General features: G+C 37.1%; 1 protein-coding gene across 1 annotated transcript in view; it reads right to left on the bottom strand.

The window, feature by feature from the left end:
* The window catches only part of astn2 (astrotactin 2), a 284,181-nt gene that overhangs the window by 109,771 nt on the left and 155,137 nt on the right, over positions 1-19,273 (bottom strand). The window contains exon 11 of the mRNA XM_013909139.1: positions 7,355-7,505. Within this exon, the coding sequence (XP_013764593.1) occupies positions 7,355-7,505 (151 nt within the window). The remainder of the gene's footprint in view (positions 1-7,354; positions 7,506-19,273) is intronic.

The raw sequence follows: 19,273 nt of genomic DNA, 5'->3' as shown, positions 1-19,273 counted from the left end.
GATGACCATTGCATTTGTATATGTTACTTGGGAATGCCCGTTACCAGCATGCACTACGGGAAGAAAGCAAGCTGCTGGAGGCAGTGTGATGGTTTGGGCAATGTTCTGCTGGGAAACCTTGGGTCCTGCCATCCACGTAGATGTTACTTTGACACATACCACCTACCTAAGCATTACTGCAGACCACATACACCCTTTCATGGAAACAGTATTCCCTGATGGCGGTAGCCTCTTTCAGCAGCGTAATGTGATCTGCCACAAAGCAAAACGTTTCAGGAATGGTTTAAGAAACAGAACAACGTGTTTAGGCGTTGTGTCTGTGGGATGTGCTGGATAAACAAATAGATGCCCTACTGCACAACATACAAGAATTACAGGATCTGTTGCTAACGTTTTGGTGCCTCAACAGGTCAGGGCTGATTTAGCAGCAATGCAATATTAGTCTGGTGGTCATAATGTTATGCCCGATCGGTGTATATATAAAGTGAAAAATGTAGATGTGAGGACAATCTAGGCAGTGAACAAGCACAGGAGCTGACACTTTCACATATGTCGGGCTTTAATTTATACACTTTTCTGTATCAAATTCATGCCTCAAGGATGCGTTTTCCATTCTCAATAACCTACACTAACAAGTGCTCAAGTAAGTACAGAAAATAGTCTGTCTTGCATTGAACTTAGTCAAAGGAGAGGTGAAAGTTCTTCTGATTGTTGGTTTGCATGCCAAGGCTTTATTTTTGCTCAAAAGTTCTCTGAGGCCCAAGAGCACAATTTAGAATCCTACGCGATCATCACCCACCTGTGCTTCAGAACTGTCTTAGAAGGGATCAAGGCTGTTTGTCTCCACTTATGAGAAGATTAAACTCATAATTCGATGTCTCATAATGTAAACATTGTGTTATGTTATAATATCTGTCTGTATGAAGATGAAATTAATGCAGTATGGGGACACTTCCTTTTAATTTTATCCTTTTTTTAAATTTGTATTTTGGTTTATATTGCGGGAGTCATTTTTGGATTTTATAAAACATATTATTCAATTACATTTGTTGATCTCCTGAGAAAACCAAAGCCAGAAACAATAAAGAAAAAATATGAATTATGCATTGCTCATGTGTGTTCTACACAAAATCCCATATGTTCAGCATTCGGTGGAAGAGCACTTTAGTCTCTGACAAGATTGGAGTTATTCATCACATTAGAGCAGAGCTGTGGGAATAGCTATCTGTAATTCAGAATTGCTATGCAGCTCTCTGTGGTTGAATGAAAGTTCTTAAGGTTAGCCATTAGTGCAGCCCATGAGCTACTTGCTCTTTCTGCCTGGACAACTCTCCAAAGACACAAGGGTTCGGGAGTGGAACAATTTGTATTTGAGACAAATGAATTCCACTCAGTTCTTCTGAAGCGATTCTGTGATGGCAGCACACCAAGAACAAGCCAGTAGTGAGAACTTTTATACTTGTAGACACAACTTTCTTGCATCTTATTTTGTTTTTATAGTAAATCATCTTGACAGCTGATCACTAATGTATAATTAAAACAAATGGTAATTTTATATAATTTGTATGTTATTTAATATATTAAATATTTAAAGGAACGTGTTTATATATATTTTTTGTCTTTTAGAGGGTTTAACTGCATGTTTAAATGTGATGGATTTGAGGCTTTTATATTAGTGTTCAGCCTTTAAACCTTGTCCCTGAACGTAGACACTTGACATCAATGTAGAACACCCATCATCGAGGGTAGCATATGTATGTACTCTCTGGGGGCTATTTAAGGGAGAATTTCATGACAGCATTAAGAATGGGACTAATGGCATTTCACTCCTGTTAATTCCTTGCGGAGTAAAAGTGCAGGGTAAGTAGGCCTGAAGAAATTAACAAAAAATGAGTGAAGAAAGTGTGTAAGAAATATAGCTGTACATGTAGCCGATCTTTCTGCACATTATACACTGCACATAGATCACCCCTCCAAATTAACATTCTGAATGAATGCAAGTCATTTCCCCAATCACCCATTAGGGCTTCTGCCTAAATCAGGAACTGAGTATAATCTATTTAGAGCTCTTTTCCATGACGATCATCTCAAAATTAAGATGCTAGATGTTTGTACTTAGTAGCCATCAGATATTTTGGAGAAGGAAAAGGCAGTGTGAAAAGCTGAGGATAATAAAGAAACGATATGTTTAAAAGATGTGCACTGGGTCTTCCACGGGACAAGAAAATATATATATTTAGAAAAAAACAGGAGAGCTTTAAATAACAATGGCAGGCAGAGGAAAAAAATCAAATATTTTAAAAGCATATTCGACAGCCTAATCTAGTTTAGAGATGGCAGTGATGCATGCCCTGCGGCTCTTCTGCTGCTTAAATGTGTTAAATTAGGCTCCACAGTTTTATTGCCCTAAGAGCAAACAAACTTACTAAAGAATGTATTGCATCTTGTGAGTTTAACTGGGATATCCCAGTTTGGAGGTTTATCCTAGTTTTGATGACATCTGGGATATGAGATTTATGTGCAACACAGACAAATCTGGTTTTGCATGTCCCTGTACACATTGGCAAATATTAGTATCCTTTTTGCTAATTAGTGCTTGGTATTTGCACAGGTGCCTGTGATGTCTGTAAACATACACTGTTAGTTTTGGAAGTGCTGACAAAATCTGACATTTGGAAGACTAGCATCCTGCAATCTATTTAGAGACTTGTCGGCATCTAGGTACAATCACTCATCCAAAGTAAAAAGTATATTACATTGTTTTTTATTACAAAAAGTGAAAAGAAATATGCATCTTTCCATGCTTCAAAAGTAAGGCTCTATTACTGAGCCTTATACTGTTTTATATCAATTGGCTATAGTGCCCTCCCAGATAGTTAACAGCATGCGCTTTGGATATACACAGCACATCCAGCCTTATCTGGATTTTGAGCTAGAGCTAATCCATTTAATATAGTACAGTTGTGATGTAACGTATAAATGTGCAAAGTTAAAAATAAGATGGGTTAACAAATCATGAGAGGGACATGTGTGTACATATATCTGAACGAAATGAATGCTTTAAACCAAGAAACACCAAAATGCAGTTGTAATGAGGTGCAATGAGCTACACTTGGCAGAACAGGGGGAAACGACATGATGTTCGTTTGTAAGGAACACAGATTAGTAGGGGCATACATGGGATTTTGAGAGTTTTCATGAGTGTTGTGTTTGGGCAGACATGCCTTTTATCCTCTCTGTTAACTGATGTAAGCTAGAGGCTGGCAAGCAGAAATCTGGGTCCACACTGACAAGGCATCATTTAAGTCTTGATTTTTCGAGTGTGCCACATCTTTTAATAAACTCTTGCATTCAGGGACAGTATAGAAGTTAAAATTACATCGGAGACAACAATATCTGTCTTCTGTAAACAACACACGTATGACAGGCCAAAATGAAAATGTGAATTTATTGCTGCTTGAAGCTAAAAGGCAAAAATACATCTTTGCCAACACTACATTCAAGCAACTTTACCAGAGATGTCCCAAAAGAGACATTATCTCAGGAAAAATATGCCACTAATATCCCTCCATCTGTTCAGTGTACGAGTATTACCATTGGAAGGACATATACTGTAGCAAATTTAAAGCATGAAAATGGCCAATTACCAAAAGAAAGCCATGGTTATAGAGATAACGACTTGATTTTTTTTAAAAAAGGAAATGGATATAATATATTCATCTATCCTAGGAATACCAGGTAAAATAAAAGTGACCAGCTCTTTCCCATTAGAGACCCGTCACTGGTGGAATGATTTGCCTGTGGACATCAGAATGGCAAATTCTTTATTGCCTTTTAAATCCCTGCATAAAACATACATTAAAATCAAAGAGCTTTTATTTCATCATCTCTGTCTTTTTTCCCTAATGCCTCTTATACGATCATTGGTTAGTTTGCACAGGTGTACTTTGAATTCCTATTTAAATGAACAATAACTTAACCAAGCAGAATAAATTAATTTCCCCCCCACTTCTCTTTTTTTTCCTACAATTAAGTCATAACAAATATGCAATAAAATGGCTTTAAAGTGAACAGCTTGTGATTCTTAAGACAACTGATAAAAAAGGAAGCGAGTGACATCCTGTCTTTCTAAGAATCTGTAGAAAGTGAACACAGTCAAAATGGAATAACAGATATCTCCAGAACGTACACACTGGGGCTGACTAGAATTTAATTCATTGCAAATGCATTTCAGCTGTCTTAAGAGCAGCAGACAGCCTTAAGGGACTGGCTCTGAAAATGGATTTTAAGCCTTCCGTGTGACATGTTGGTGCTCTGTGTTAGCACCCATTCTGACAAGGGTGGTTAAAATTACACCAACCCAGGAGAGTAAGAAAAGCAAATAATACTGCCACGTCTGTGATTCTCTGAGTTAATCTCTGAAAACTAGAGGGTTTTCTCAGTGTTTTTGTCTGAGTATTAATCACACAGAGGCGTGAGACCGTTTGGAATCATTTCAGAGTATTTTTTTTTCTATCTAGCTTTTGAAAATGTGAGTTGAAAAGAAGTCTTCTCAAGCTGACTAACCCTTTAACTGATAGCCAGATTTTTTTTAAAAAGAAAAAAGAAGGTTGAATTATACCGCACAGAGGAAAACAACTGCTGCTCACAATAGAATTTTGTTTGACTCATCAGAAATAAATCATAATCTTGTTATTTGGCGATTACTGAATGCTGACCAGTTTCAACTAAACTCAAAGCCCAAAGGAGGAAAAGCATAACTGTGATCAATGTAAAACAAATGATGCTATCCCAGTTTGACAATTAAAGGAAGAAAGACAAAAAGTTAGGAACTAAAAGATGCAAAGCTGTGAATTAAAAAAAACATAATGCTGATCATGTAGACTTCTTGTAGTGTGGTCCGGTCTTATATCTACTAGCCATTTGACATATGCAATAGTGTTGGAGATGCCTATTTCTTCCAGTATTGCTGAGTCACAGTTCTAGTTGGTCTACCCTTATGCCTTGTTCACCTTAAAGTAAAACTTACACCTTTTGAAATGCGCTGGTATGTGTATGTTCACCACAGCATTTACGTTGATGGTGAATGATCTCTGTTTGGTACTTTTTCACTTTTTAACTGGCGGTTACTTACCGAGTGTTTTTCAGACAAGTCGCCATCTTCCATGCAAACATCGGCTGAATGTACCAATATGCTATTAACCAAAGAAATGTTCTGCTAACCTTGGTTATAATGAGCTGTTAATTTAGTTATTGTTGGCTTCCTCCAGCTTAAACTAGTCTGGCCATTTCCCCCTGACCGCTGGCTTCAACAAGCAGATTTTGCCCAGAGTACTTCCGCTTAAGATGGATGGAAAAATTCCAGTAAATCAACAGTTTCTGAAATACTCGGACCAGCCAGTCTGGCACCAATAATCATTGCCACATTCTAAGTCACTTAAATCAACTTTCTTTCTCACTCTGATGCTTAATTTCAACTTCAGCAGTCTTGACCAAGTTTAGTGTATATGCACATACAATCTACGGCTGCCATAGATGCAGCATCAGCTGCTAATGTTGTGGGTGGAGTGGGTTTATTAATATGGATTCATTGTCAGAGTAACCAAATTAGTGGTAAACTGTAGGGAAAAACTGGCAAAGGGGGTGGGAGAATAACTTGATTTATGTAGAAACATGTTCATTAAAGTGCTGAAGTCTTCTTCTGCCTTGGTGAAGTCTGCCAGCCATGGTGTACATTGCTCCTTAATGACAGTGTCATGAATCAGCTTTTTTGTCATTCATCATTCGTAATCAGTGCCAGACAAATTACTGCAGGTTGTGTAATCACTGTATAATAAATGTAGCAAAAGTGTCACTAACAAGGTTTTAATGAATACTGTAAACAGAATTTTTTTGTTGGAGTAGCAACTGTATGTCTCTTTCAGTTGAAAGAAAAGGAAAGGTAAACAAGAAAACTGCTCTATACTGTTTGTTTCTATTCGACAAAAACAACCAAAAGACCTGTCGATTTATAGCCCCATCCAAGCTCTTAATGACTCACAACACCAGCCTCCAGCAATTGAGACGGCTCATCAGTTTAATTACTTTACAACTTGGGTCCACCCCTTTCTGTCTAAAACCTGGCACTGGAAGCATTGCCCTGCTCTTGTTAGTATTCCACAAGAAATTCACTTTTGCACTGCACTTTACAACGCTACATGTAAAATGTGACTAAGGCTTAAGAAGCAGAAAGGATGAATGGAAGACGGTGCCAACAACAGATTCATTCACTATCTATTCATATTCAATTTAAAAGTATAGCAGTGGTATGGAAAAGGGCTTAAAGAAGTAAAGTGCAGATACTACAGGACCATTTCTTGATTGCTCCAGTTGTGATTGTCATTACAGTAAACAGATTTCCTGATTTTATGTTAGTCTTTTATGAATTCTGTTTTTTCATTAAATTACTTGGACACATCATGTTAGCAAAGTGATATAAATACATTGATGGTAAGTCACATTGTTAGAAAATAAACTTATAGAAGTGATGACTGTTACCTTTAAAATTCTTAATGAGCATTTTTAGTAGGGAAAAGCTATATAAAAAGTTATGTTATCTATTTTTATTGGTGGGACGCTCTACTGGTCCATCGTGGTGAAACGAGAGCTGAGCGTAAGAGTGAAGCTCTCAAGTTACTGGTTGATCTACGTCCCTACCCTCACCTTTGGTCATGAGCTGTGGGTAGTGACCGAAAGAATGAGATTGAGGATACAAGCGGCAGAAATGAGCTTCCTCCGAAGGGTGGCTGGCCTCTCCCTTAGATATAGGGTGAAGAGTTCGGCCATCCAGGAGGGGCTCAGAGTAGAGCCGCTGCTCCTCCACATCGAAAGGAGCCAGTTTAGGTGGTTCAGGTTTCTGACAAGGATGCCTCCTGGGCGCCTCCTGGGTGAGGTGTTCCAGGCATGTCGGACCAGGGGAAGGCGCTGGTGCAGACCCAGGACACGCTGGAGAGATATCTCTCGGCTGGCCTGGGAACACCAAGGCCAGCTGAAAGAAGTGGCCGGGGAGAGGGAGGTCTGGACTTTTCTGCTTAGGCTGCTGCCCCCGCGACCCGGCCCCGGATAAGCAGAAGAAGATGGATGGATGGATGGTTTTTTATTTCATTTCATTTGTTGGCAGTTTGAAGGCTGATCTATATAGTTTCTCACTCTCTCTTGATTCATACTCCAAAATATGAAAGTGTTGGAGATATCACAGTTATATACAGTATAAAACACATGGAAAATGAGAAGGATTAATATTTGCATGAATGCATAAACGAAGGCTTGAATGTAGCATTAATAGTGTAGTGCAAGTCTACTACCATCTGCTTACCATGCACCCAGATGAGTCTAACTGTCGATCAGACACACACTTGAAATTCTTTTTGCAGCCACCATTATCTTTAGAGCAGTCACGGGCAGGTCCAAAAGATGCCAGTAGGTCCTCTACATTTTCAAAGTATGTGGACATCATGGCCTCTTCCCTGAAATTGAAGAAAGTAAGGGTTACAAGAAGAAAGTTCAGTTATCGTTGCATATGTTTTAACACTACAAATTGTTTTATTATTATTAGTCCTTTATTTATCCAGGTAAAAAATCTCATTTCCAAGAGAGACCTGGCATCATGGCAACAAACGTAAAAAAAAAATTAATTAAATAAAATTAAATTCAAATGAAAATGTATTTTATAAAATTATACTTCTCTCCTATTTTTCCACAATCAACTATAAATCCCATTATTGCAAAATGGAAGCATTTAGGAACCACAACAACTCAACCACACAGTGGCAGACCATGTAAAATCACAGGGCAGGGTTGAAACACTCTGCTTGTTCCAAATCCCCTCCAGCATTAACATCAGCTGAAAAACTGAGCGCCTGGAGCTTCATGGCATTGGTTTCCATGTCTTCTGTAGGTGTAATATGTAGGCGGCCCAGTACTTCTGTCCATATAATGTACCTGGGGCACTCTACCAGGTGAAGTACAGGACCACCGCTCTAACCTAATCACACAATTATTAGATATTTCACTCACAACCAGAAATGTCGAAAGATTTAAAAGATGGCCAAAGTAAGCAAGTTTTATCCACTGTATGCTATAAGTGTCTGACATGCAGACAGACAGACATTTCCATTCTTACATAAATGCCACTACCACGTTAACAAAACTAGAAAAAAAACAAACTCAAGTATGTTTTCAGGTCAGTTTGTGATGAAGTCTGACTTGAGATCCCCACATTTGCATATATATATGTGTCACTGACAGTAGTGCGATCATTTCCACTGCCAAATGTGGCACACCAAAGCTGCAAGCTCATTGCTCTGTGCAGTTTAGCATGCTCCGCCATGCCTATATGCTTTATGTCTACTATCAGAGGAAAGGAAGGGGCAAGCAAACCCCATGTTTTTGTTTGAAAGGAAACAAAGCACTATCTCTTGCAATGGGACCACAGGGACCACAGTGTGTTGTGAGGGTGACTTGACTTTAGAAACAGCAACAAGATTTTGAATGATAGGAAGACAGATGACTTGCTTTAGGAGGAGGATTGTGAAGTAATGTCACTACGGCTATCTTTCTGTGTCTTTGCATGTGTATTTAGGCACCATTGAATCAGTAACTGATACACTGATTTTACTGTTCACTGAATTAAAATGTCCAACATAAGCCATCTTTAAAGTGGGTATAAACCATCAAAAAGTAATTTATCTCTTGGAAGTGATAGTGAAAAAAATATGAGAAAAATACTACATTTGACCTTCACAACTTTAAGAGAAAATAAAATGCAAAGCCTCAAAAAAAATCTATGAACGTTCAATGAAAAGCATCTTATTGATGTAAGCGAGAATTTATGGACAAGATATTAGACACAGTCTACCCACCTTTTCACTGAGGCAATATGATTTCTTTTTCATAGCGTCTGCTATCAAGATTTGGAATAACTCTTTCGATTAAGGGACTGTTTAGGTTTAATAACTGTTTTCAATTTAGTTTCACTGTATGCTACATATGGAAAATAATTGGCACATTTTTCTCGTGGTGCAGTACTATGGTTCACTGACTGACACATTGGGACTGTCTACTTTGCAAATTTAAAATGTTTCTGACATAGTGTGGCAGTAGCAAATGACTCGCTGTCCTCACTGTCACACATACTGAATGTTAAATACAAAACTCTAGCAAAATAGCTCTAATAAGAAACCTGTTTTATCTAAACATCTTTGTCTATTTATTTATTTTTATTTATTATTTATTATATTTATTTTATTTGTTTATTTTATTTATTTTCTATAGGTGAAATCTAAATGTAAGGTATCTTTCCAGCTACATGCTGATCATTTTAATGTTCATATGGGGCGACCATGGTTCAGGTGTTGGGAAGCTCATCTTGTAACCGGAAGGTTGCCGGTTCGATCCCCAGCTCTGTCTGCCTTGGTCGTTGTGTCCTTGGGCAAGACACTTCACCTACCGCCTACTGGTGATGGCCAGAGGGGCCACAGACTGTAGCTACAACTGTAGCTTGCCTCCAGTGTATGAATGTGAGTGAGTGAATAAATAGTGGAATTGTAAAGCGCTATATAGTCCATTATTATATAATTATGTATACATATGGACCGTTTGATGTGAACTTTTACAGCAGCTGAACGTTTTCACATTTCTTTGTTTACTGGTGGTACATTTTCAGATATTTTGATGCTTATAGTCGTAGATAAGTATTGTAGCCATTGGAAGCAGTAATATCCACTGTCAGTCCTACGCAGCTGTCATTTATTTATAACACAAAGAAAACAAAAAGAAAGTTTAGGAACAGTATTTAAATGTGTTTTTAATTAGTTGACAAAAACACATGGGTTTGCCAAAAGTGACTTAATTTGTGCTATAAATTGAGCAAAGCAGTCGACTGCTATGAAGTTTCTTTTCTTTTGTCTACCTCGAGTACAAGAACGCCCACACATCCTGGATGCACATTTGAACGGAGGAGGACTCCATTCGAACAAACTTAGATCTCGTTCTTACAACGAAAGGTGCCTGAACTGCATCAACTGTTTCACTGTGGAAGAGTGGGATGTGAAAGCCAAGATATTTAATTGTTATTATCCAGAGAAAGAGCAGCAGGCTTGAAGAGGACCTCAATCTCAACTCTCCACATTGAAAGTTTAATTATTTTGGTTAAAAAAAGGATTATCAAGTGAGGGACAAAACAAAAACAAATAGAAAGTTAGAGCTTTGCCAAACAGTTCCAATATCTTTGAAGATTATGGTCAGGTTAATTATTTATAACTACTCCTTACTCCTTCTGGAGGGTTCATCGGGGTGTCCGTTTGGCCTTAGGCACAGGGACTCTGACGTATGATTCTCTGCACACTAATTATATACGCAGGTCCATGCAGTCTGAAAACCAACCAGGAAACAAGATGTATTTTTCTCTTTTACACACATTTAGTGTGCTGGAATTACTGAGAAAAAACTCTGGGACATGGTGTCACTAAACGTACTTCACATACCTAAAAGAACCTCACGTTGCCTTTTTGTTCATTTTTTTTTTCTTAAGCAATCTCTTTCTTAAGAAAAGCAGGGCAATGATTATCTTACAAGAAGGTCCACTGTTCCAGAGCCAAGGACCCTGCAAGTCAAACGGTGGGATCACTGCAACACCTAATCGGCAAAGAGTAGACAGCTGTTGTCATTGAGAAAATGGCAAGGAAGTTCGCCATTACAACATCGACTTTAACGACCCTTTGGGGAAGGTGCCTAATTTAGTGTGTGAAGTTGAGAGGTACCAACAAAATGCAGTTGGGCTCAACATTATTCACAGCTTTGGCTCTGGAACCAACTTCTTGATAGACGGTGGACTCGGTCCTACACAGGAATTGTCCATCGTGAGATTTGCCAGATCGATGTGGGTACTACTGACAAATCACCGGCTGGGTGCTGCACAGTTGGACTTTCTCCAGGTGGATGTGAGGGTCACCATCATGTGGCTGCATAATGCAGAGAGAAGAACTATTACAGCTGTTTGCGCATATGTGCTTATTTTTTGGATGGTAAGTAACAAGGATTTTCATGAACCAAAAATCCAGGCAAACAGTGGAGAAAGAGTTTGCCAAAGTGCAGCAGAAGCTAAATAGTATATTTATTTCATAATATTTTGGATGTTAAAAATTCATTTATGTATATTACAAATACTTAAAACAGCATCAAGAGTGCTATAAAGTTATATGTTACAGATAATTAAAACACTCTTGTTGACAGGGCCTGTTATCCTTGGATTGACGTTTCAGTTTGTAAAGCTTTGACATTTGAAACTGTAGTGGTTGAAGATATCTCTATAGCACTTTTTATGCAAGCATGTAAAGACGAACCTTTTTCCCCATCCACTAGACCCAGTAACCCTTCATTTATGAAATGTAGACCTTGCATAACATCACACTCATCTTTAGTGGGCAGTCTGGATTAAAGGGCATGGTTGGTTATTAATAAAAACTGAATTTGTTGGATGCACATGCCACACTCCTTAGCAGGAAACATGAGTCACCTTGGATACTAAAAGACGCTCTGCTTGTTCGGCTTTTGAGTGAACATGGTGTATATGCCTGAAAAAAGGGTAGTAGGTGCAGATACATGGTTTATTTTGTATACCGAATATATACAAGGTAGGGAAATAGAATTTAAATTTACATCTTGTATGCTTCCATTATGCAGCTCTATCTGCTAAACTGTGCAAAACTTTAGCCAACCCTGATTTATTTATGTTTCACTTGGAAAATAGGAAACAAGTGCAGCAGTTTCTTTATGATTTATTACTTACTGAAACATGGTCAAACATAAATTGGAATGCAGTATATAAGACAAAAATGAATTTGCATAATTCAAGCAAGTTTGAAAGTCAATATTTGGTTTACGCAATATATCCTGAACTCTCTTAGCCAAGCTTCTTGTAATTTCTTTAGGTATTCAGAAGCAGTTGTAAACACTCACTCCTCTACCTCTCTCATCACTCATCACTCCATTATACGTGTTGTCAGTGATTTTCCGACTAGTTTGGAATAGTTCAGTCTTTCCTCTTGTTCCTTTTGTTTCACTCCCTTAGCTTCTGAATAGCCACCTTTCCACTGACACCATTTCCTATGAGGCTTCAGTGAACATTGGTGGATGAATGAGCAGAAGAGGGAGATTGATCTCGCATGTCCTGTGTCAGGTCTTTGCTGGATTGTGTCCTATTTCTTATGGACATCACATTTAGATACTGCTCATTTGCTTTTTTTATGCCTGCGCCTTGCCACAGTTTCAGTTTATAGGTGTTTGGGAAAAACCTCGTTGGCGCAAAAATACCATTTTATGCCTGTAAACTGAGTTATCTTTTTTGTTGATTTTGAACCAAAACTGGTTCATTATGCTCGAATGATTCACAGGCTGGCAATAGGTGGCTTAGCAAACAAACCAACAAGCAAACGAAAAAGACATTCCTGTGAAAATCATCAGGTACTGGACTGAACACGAGTGAAAAAGCAGTCAATGTCCAAAGAAAAATTTCAAAAGATCCTCAGAAAGCCTGGGGAATTATTGATCTGGTTTTGTGGAATCAAAAAGAAATGAGTGGGGCTCAAAACTTTTGCACATCAATTTATAGACACACACACACACACACACACGATATTCTTTTACACACAGGTACATACAGTGAGGAAAGGATGAGAGGCAAGTTTACAACTAAGACAGTTGCTCAATGTCAATGTCAAGTATGTGTAATTGCTCACAGGAGAAGGGTGGGTAGCTCCTTGCTTCTGAGGCCAGAGAAATGTAGTACTGCTACTGTCCTGCGCTAAAATGTAATTAAAAACAAATACAGAAAAGCAAACAAACAAACAAACAACCAAAAAGAGTTTTTCTGAATTAAAAACACCACGTGGCATTCATAGCATCAGTTTCCTTCTGCAAGGTACTGAAAGCACTGACAAATGACTCCTTAATTCAGACGAAAACAGAGGGTGGGTAAGGTGAGGCAGATAAAAATAACGGGTTACCTAAGCTGTGAGATGCATGCTAACCAGTTCTTCTTATAGACTTAGTAAATAGCAAGTTTAAAAACAGGCAAACAAACAAAAACTGCATGATACAAGATGAACCAGAGACAGAATTTTTCTTTGGTATTTCATCATGTCTTCTATCAGTCAATCTGAAGAAATCTTTGTAGGACGTAGACAAGGCAGAAAGGCAGTTTTGAATGCTCACGATCGAATATGACTCTAAGGTGCCATTGTATGTAAAAACAAAGAATGATCCTTTAGTGGAAAACACAGAACAGGTTCAGGAAAGCAACAATGTTTTGGTGCAAACAGAAATGTAACTTCTAAAATAAACTTATAAACTCTAAAATGCCACAATAATATATTTGAGGGTCTCGAAAAGCGCTATATAAATGCAATCCATCATCATTATTATTAATAATAATAATAATAATATTTAGAAAGACAACACATTTTCTGCAGCCAGGTTTATTTAAGATGGAATGAGGTGAAGTGAAAAGCATTCCTGCGATATAAAATTATTTTTGAAATCATGGAGGGTCAGTCCTCTGCATGAAAGATGAGAGAAACCACCCAGCTTGTTCATAAAATGCAAAATCCATCATCTGTGATAGTACTGGGGAGCATTAGACCTTACAGCATGGCTAAATTGAATATTACCGTGCAGATGATGGTTTTTTTTTTCCATTGAAGGCCTTGCTTATTTTAGCAAGATCCTGTCAAACTACATTTTATACATACTGCATTGGCTACAGGAATAAAGCAGCCTGGGTGGTAAACTGGTCTGCCTGACAGACAGGCTTGTCAGGCAGAGAACGTGTTAAACAAGTTGATGTTAAAACAGGTGTTTTCCCACCACCCGATTTTTAACAATTGCTAATTATAAATTTAATAGTGTTTCAGTGATTTGTAAATAATTTATATCCATTTCAAAACCATTACCTAATCAAGATCATCTCTTTTGGCATTGTGACTGTTGCCTGACCCAGAAGCCCAATGATTGCAGCTAAACACTGACTAATGTACTTGTTATTAATCTCTCTCTCTGCCTCTTGCTTTTCCTGATGATGAATGACCAGGCGACTCTGCTCAAAGTTAGAGCGCTGCTCCAGCATGATTACAGAGCCCCTTATTGGTCTGCCCCTGCACTTGATTAATGCTCTTGCCCTGGCTCTCCACAAATATGCTGACTCTCATCAAGCACTTTCGACATTGAATAGAGTGCATTTTCTTTGGGCTTTCTGTAATCACTGAGGGAAAAATGTAGTCAATGAAAAAAGCAGGTAAACGTAAGTGATAATTTAAAGATTGATGCATCAATTGTTTGATTTGACTATGTAGTTGTAAAACATTTTTTGACGTATATTTGGAGAGTGTGGAAGTGAATTTATGTCCATTTTTCCTGGGCTGAAACTCACAGTTGCAGTTGTATTGAATTATTGGCAATGGCACATTTTGATGGTTCACTTGATCATGCTGAGTGAGATCATTAATCACTAGCTTGAGGTGTCACCAGCTACTATATTATTCCTTATTGACAAAAATCCTATTTTCAAGATCAGTTTAGGGGCCTAAATCATTTTGTATTTAGGTTTCCATGAAACATTTCTGAATACTGACCTCGGTTAAACAAAAATCAGTAGAAATGCGATAACTGGGTAGATTTAAATTGCAGTAAGTAAGGCAGTGAGTTGGAGAATTGACTTTTAAATATCAACAACTTACAAAAAACAAAAATATGACAATGTGAGAACTGAATAAAAAGAACTGTATGTATTGAATGCATTGAGCTAAATAAAAGGATCAACCTAAATGTCAACGCTAAGTTTTTGATGCGCTAACAAGATCAAACACTCAACTCAGCAGAACAGTGCAAAAAAAATGTTTAGGCTTTGTACATGGATCCCAGATTGAATGTTAATACTATAACATGTGTTTACATTAAACAGAAAGTAGTGATAAAGACAGTCTTTACTAATAGCTAAGTCACCATTTGTGCTTGTTAGTTGGCTCACACAAAGAAGTCCATGTAGATAAATAAATTAGTATTGGCTCTTATTTTATGGCTTTATGAATTATGTGCAATTTCAAAATGTTGCATGTACTGTACTTACACCTTTGGTTCTTGAATAATGAATTTTATACTAATTGATGCTAATAATGAACCAGAGCTAAGAGCAAACAAATATAGAGAAATATAGTATTGATGTTTGCCAGAAATAATCTTCCTTCCAGCGTCTGGCTTTAAATACCAGGGACTATGTGAAGTTTAAGGGTTAGGGCTAAAGGGAGAAAAACTGAAATACATTTTGATGGTCTTATAGACAGTTTGGTGTAAAATACAATATAAAAACTCCTTTATAGATGAATAACAGAAGAGGTTATTTGCTTTCCCCTTTAAAGTGTGCATCACTTAAAACTACCATGAATATATGTACTGAGAGAGAAATCAGGAAGGCTCTTTAATCTATTTCTGCATCGACACTTTTTGTTGCAGTGTATTGATATGAATGGATGTATCAAACATTCCAGCAACATACTGTATTTTAAATCTTGTGTCATTAAAACTCACATGTGTTTTATTATCAACAGTGGTGGGATATAATCAATTTTCAGTTACTTTACTTGAGTTTATTCTTGTGGAAATTTTTTACTTTTACCTCCTCCATCACTGGAGCTTATCGTACACAAAGGGATGAAAGAGACAAAATCGTTTAACTGATGTATCATTTATAGCGCTACACTAGGGCCAGAATGAATGCAGATGTCTCGAAGTTGTGGTCACAGTACTTCATCATCTTGCTAGTGATAATGAAGAGGACATTTTTATAATTTCAACTGAAATGTTTCTATCACCTTAACAAATATCAGCAAACATACAAACTGTTTGTGTGCAATCTGTCGCACAGTGTGTTGCTAGCTAAAAATACAGCTGCTATATTTCCCTGGGACAGAACGACACATAACTTTACCCAGAGATGGAGAGAGTCTGATATGAAGACAGCATAAATACTAAACAATTAGTAGGGGATGTAACATTTACTTACATATTGCTGCCTTCAGTTTATTCACAATGAGCAGTAAACCTCAGAGCAGCAGGAGCACAGGTTAGCTCATCACATTATGCACACAAAAAACTACTGGAGTTACCAACAGAAAATTATTACCTCAGCAAAGGAAGTTATGTTTTTGATAGTGTTTGCCTGTTGATGTGCATGTCATTACGCCTGTAAGCACAGCAGCTCAAAAAATCTTGAATTCTGATAAAAGGCTGAAGAGTGGTATGATGTTAGCAATGGCTTGCATCCACCAAGATCTTCAAGGTCAACTTAATGATTTATTGGTTGAAAATAAAAAAAAACCTTATAACTTGTGTGGTGTGTATTGTTACCTTATAGAAAGTATAAAGATTTAAAATATATCACAAGGTCAATAAATAGATCGATCTGAAGTTCACAGTGATATAGATATAAAAGATATCAAATGACAATAGGTTTGTAGACTGACAACAACAAGTGAGTTGCATTTAAAAGATTATAATCATTTAAATACATAACTTTGATACATATATGGTGTTCTATTAGTATTATTTTTTCAAACATTGAAATTAATGCTGCACATGGATTATAGCCACATAAACAATGATACTCAAAATAATGTGAAATATATTCAAAGGAGTTTCAACAGGACAAACACCTGCACTTTGAACTTGTTTTCACTGCATTACAAACTTCCTAAAATATGTTTAAAAGGTACAAATAAATCCTTCCCAGAGAGCGAGCCGCTTTGGTAGAGGTGTGTGCTTCCTTATTGCTTCTTATTGTGAGTTGTGTTTTCCTCACACGAAGCCACTACAACTGAAGATACAACAAACCTTGGGTACTCCCTCCTGCTGAATTCCAGTTTAACACTTGACTATAGTCATTTTGCTGTTTAGGCATAGAGGCAAAGTCATCCTCTACAAAGTAAGGCCGAGAAAATTGAGCTGTTGTTTTTTTAATTTTGCTTCACTGGTTGTGTCCTGCATAACAGATACAAGATGAGTACATTTTTTAAAAATTACAATTTAGATCGGAATAACATTTGTATTCTGATTTACTAATATTACTTTACTGATAATATATTATCCTAAAATGCAGGCTAGCTTTGTAAAAACAAATAAATAGCTGGTAGAAATGTCCTTTAAAGAGATACTTCTTACTTTCTTATTTAGAGTACTTTTAAGAGCCTGTACTATTCACTTTAACTTAACAGAGTATCTGAGTAAAGACTGTCTCTATTTTTGCCACTTTTGTGATGAGAAAATGAGAGTAAAATAATAATAATAACAAAAAGTAACAAAACTCCCACCCACACAGATACACACAGAAAAAAAGAACATGCCAAGATTGGCCTTGACTTTGCTTATCTGAGGCAGCACTGCTATTCATGCCCTAATTTGCTTACCCATAAGGAACAAAAATGAATTACTCTATGATTTCGATGCTCGCTCCCAAGGATATCCAAAAGTTATTTGTCACTGTATGAAGGAATACAAGAAATGGAAAAATAATAAGCTGGTTTAAAAAAGAGAAAGACGCCTAAAGTGATTTAGGATATTATAGCATGAAAAGGTAAGTTAAAGGTTGACACTTACCATGACTGTCACTATATACTGCATATATGTATATGCATATATACAGTGTCTGTGAGCTGAATGACAGTGGTAAAATGGAAAATGGAGATGCATACTTTTAAAAGTCAGAGCTACACTACTTTTCACCACTTTCAACATCAACATGTCTATCATGACTAACTGACTACATCAGTGCCTTCACAAGCACTTAAGGAAAGAACATCAGCAAGAAACCCCAAAAGCTCCCATAGGACTTTGTCCCACAAAAATGTTTTGGATAATGAGCTGCCTGCATAATTCATGACAGTGTGACAGGTTGTTTAGTTTCCAGTGGTTATGAAAACGAATCATAAACTAAATACAGCACATCGACTTATTATTCTAGGGGTTATTTCAAAATTAGTCTTGGAACATGGAAAATAATGTTGGATGGCGAGTGTAAATGGTTGTGATTCTATGTGTAAGGGTTAATGTTTAATACTGTATGTCTTAGATATAGCCTAATAGAGTACATCTAGAAGTTAACAACAACAGCTTTCATAGTGAGAGGCAGAATGTGCTTTCGAAAAGCAGCTATAGGTGTAATTTCAGGATGTGAAAATGGCACTTTCATAAAGTCACATTACACCTTAACCTAAATCGAACCCCTGTGCTGCAAAGTAAACAAAAGCTAAGCTCTTGCTCTCTCTGAAGTGTTCAATTTCCAACTAAAATTGTGCTTAACCCACCAAGATCTATTCATCATGCAGTAACAGTGGCACTTAAGTCAAGAAAAACAAAATGCACAAAGGAGATAATTGCTTTAAAATAATTGCTTTTCCTCTTGGCTAAATGGAAAGGCTGATCTTTCACGATTCAATTATAAATATTCAGAATCTGATCTGATCAGCATGTGGCAGAAATATGGCTGTAAACGGTTTTTGCTCTACAGAAATATCCTCTTTTTTTTTACCCCACATCACTGATTATAGCAGTATTTCAAAGTAAATGAAAAACCTGGGCTAATTAATCGAGAAGCATGCTCCCACTTCCGTCAAAATAAGCATGTGTACAATTGCCTTGGGATTTCTGTGCACCTGAGGCAATTTCATAAAGCCTGTGAAAAACAGATTTATGCAGCAATGTATAACATTTGTACTCTGTAATTACTCCAATTTAGAGTTTTTGTATTACAAAACAGTTACTTGAAAATTTGATATCAAAAACAAAACTGCAGAGATGGTTGAAAAAAATCCACCAGTTAGATAAAGTGAACATTTTCTGATGTTTATCAGGTTGTTTTTTTCCATTTATGGGTTGATTTCTGTGGTGCAGTGTTACCTGTGACACTTTCAGCATACAATATATGATACGGCTATAGGAGTTTGAGAAATGCTAGAGTGATCAGACACTTTTTTATAAGATTAAATGGCTTTTTACAATATTGATGTCATACACATGCAAAAGACAAAACAATTATTCAAATGTAAAGCTTCTGAAATTATATAATTAAAAAACAACCAAACAACAAAAACCTTCCTTTTGCAGTGAACTCTGCTGCATTAGCTAATTTTTTTAGTTGGCCATGATACCTTATCAGAGCAACTGAACTGCCACAACAAATTGAGTTTGT

Source organism: Pundamilia nyererei, unplaced genomic scaffold, assembly GCF_000239375.1.
Source record: "Pundamilia nyererei isolate P.nyererei 1_Seehausen unplaced genomic scaffold, PunNye1.0 scaffold00002, whole genome shotgun sequence".
Classification (NCBI taxonomy): Eukaryota; Metazoa; Chordata; class Actinopteri; order Cichliformes; family Cichlidae; genus Pundamilia; species Pundamilia nyererei.
The sequence above is the reverse complement of the archived record's forward strand: the minus strand, read 5'-3'. Positions and strand labels throughout refer to the sequence as shown.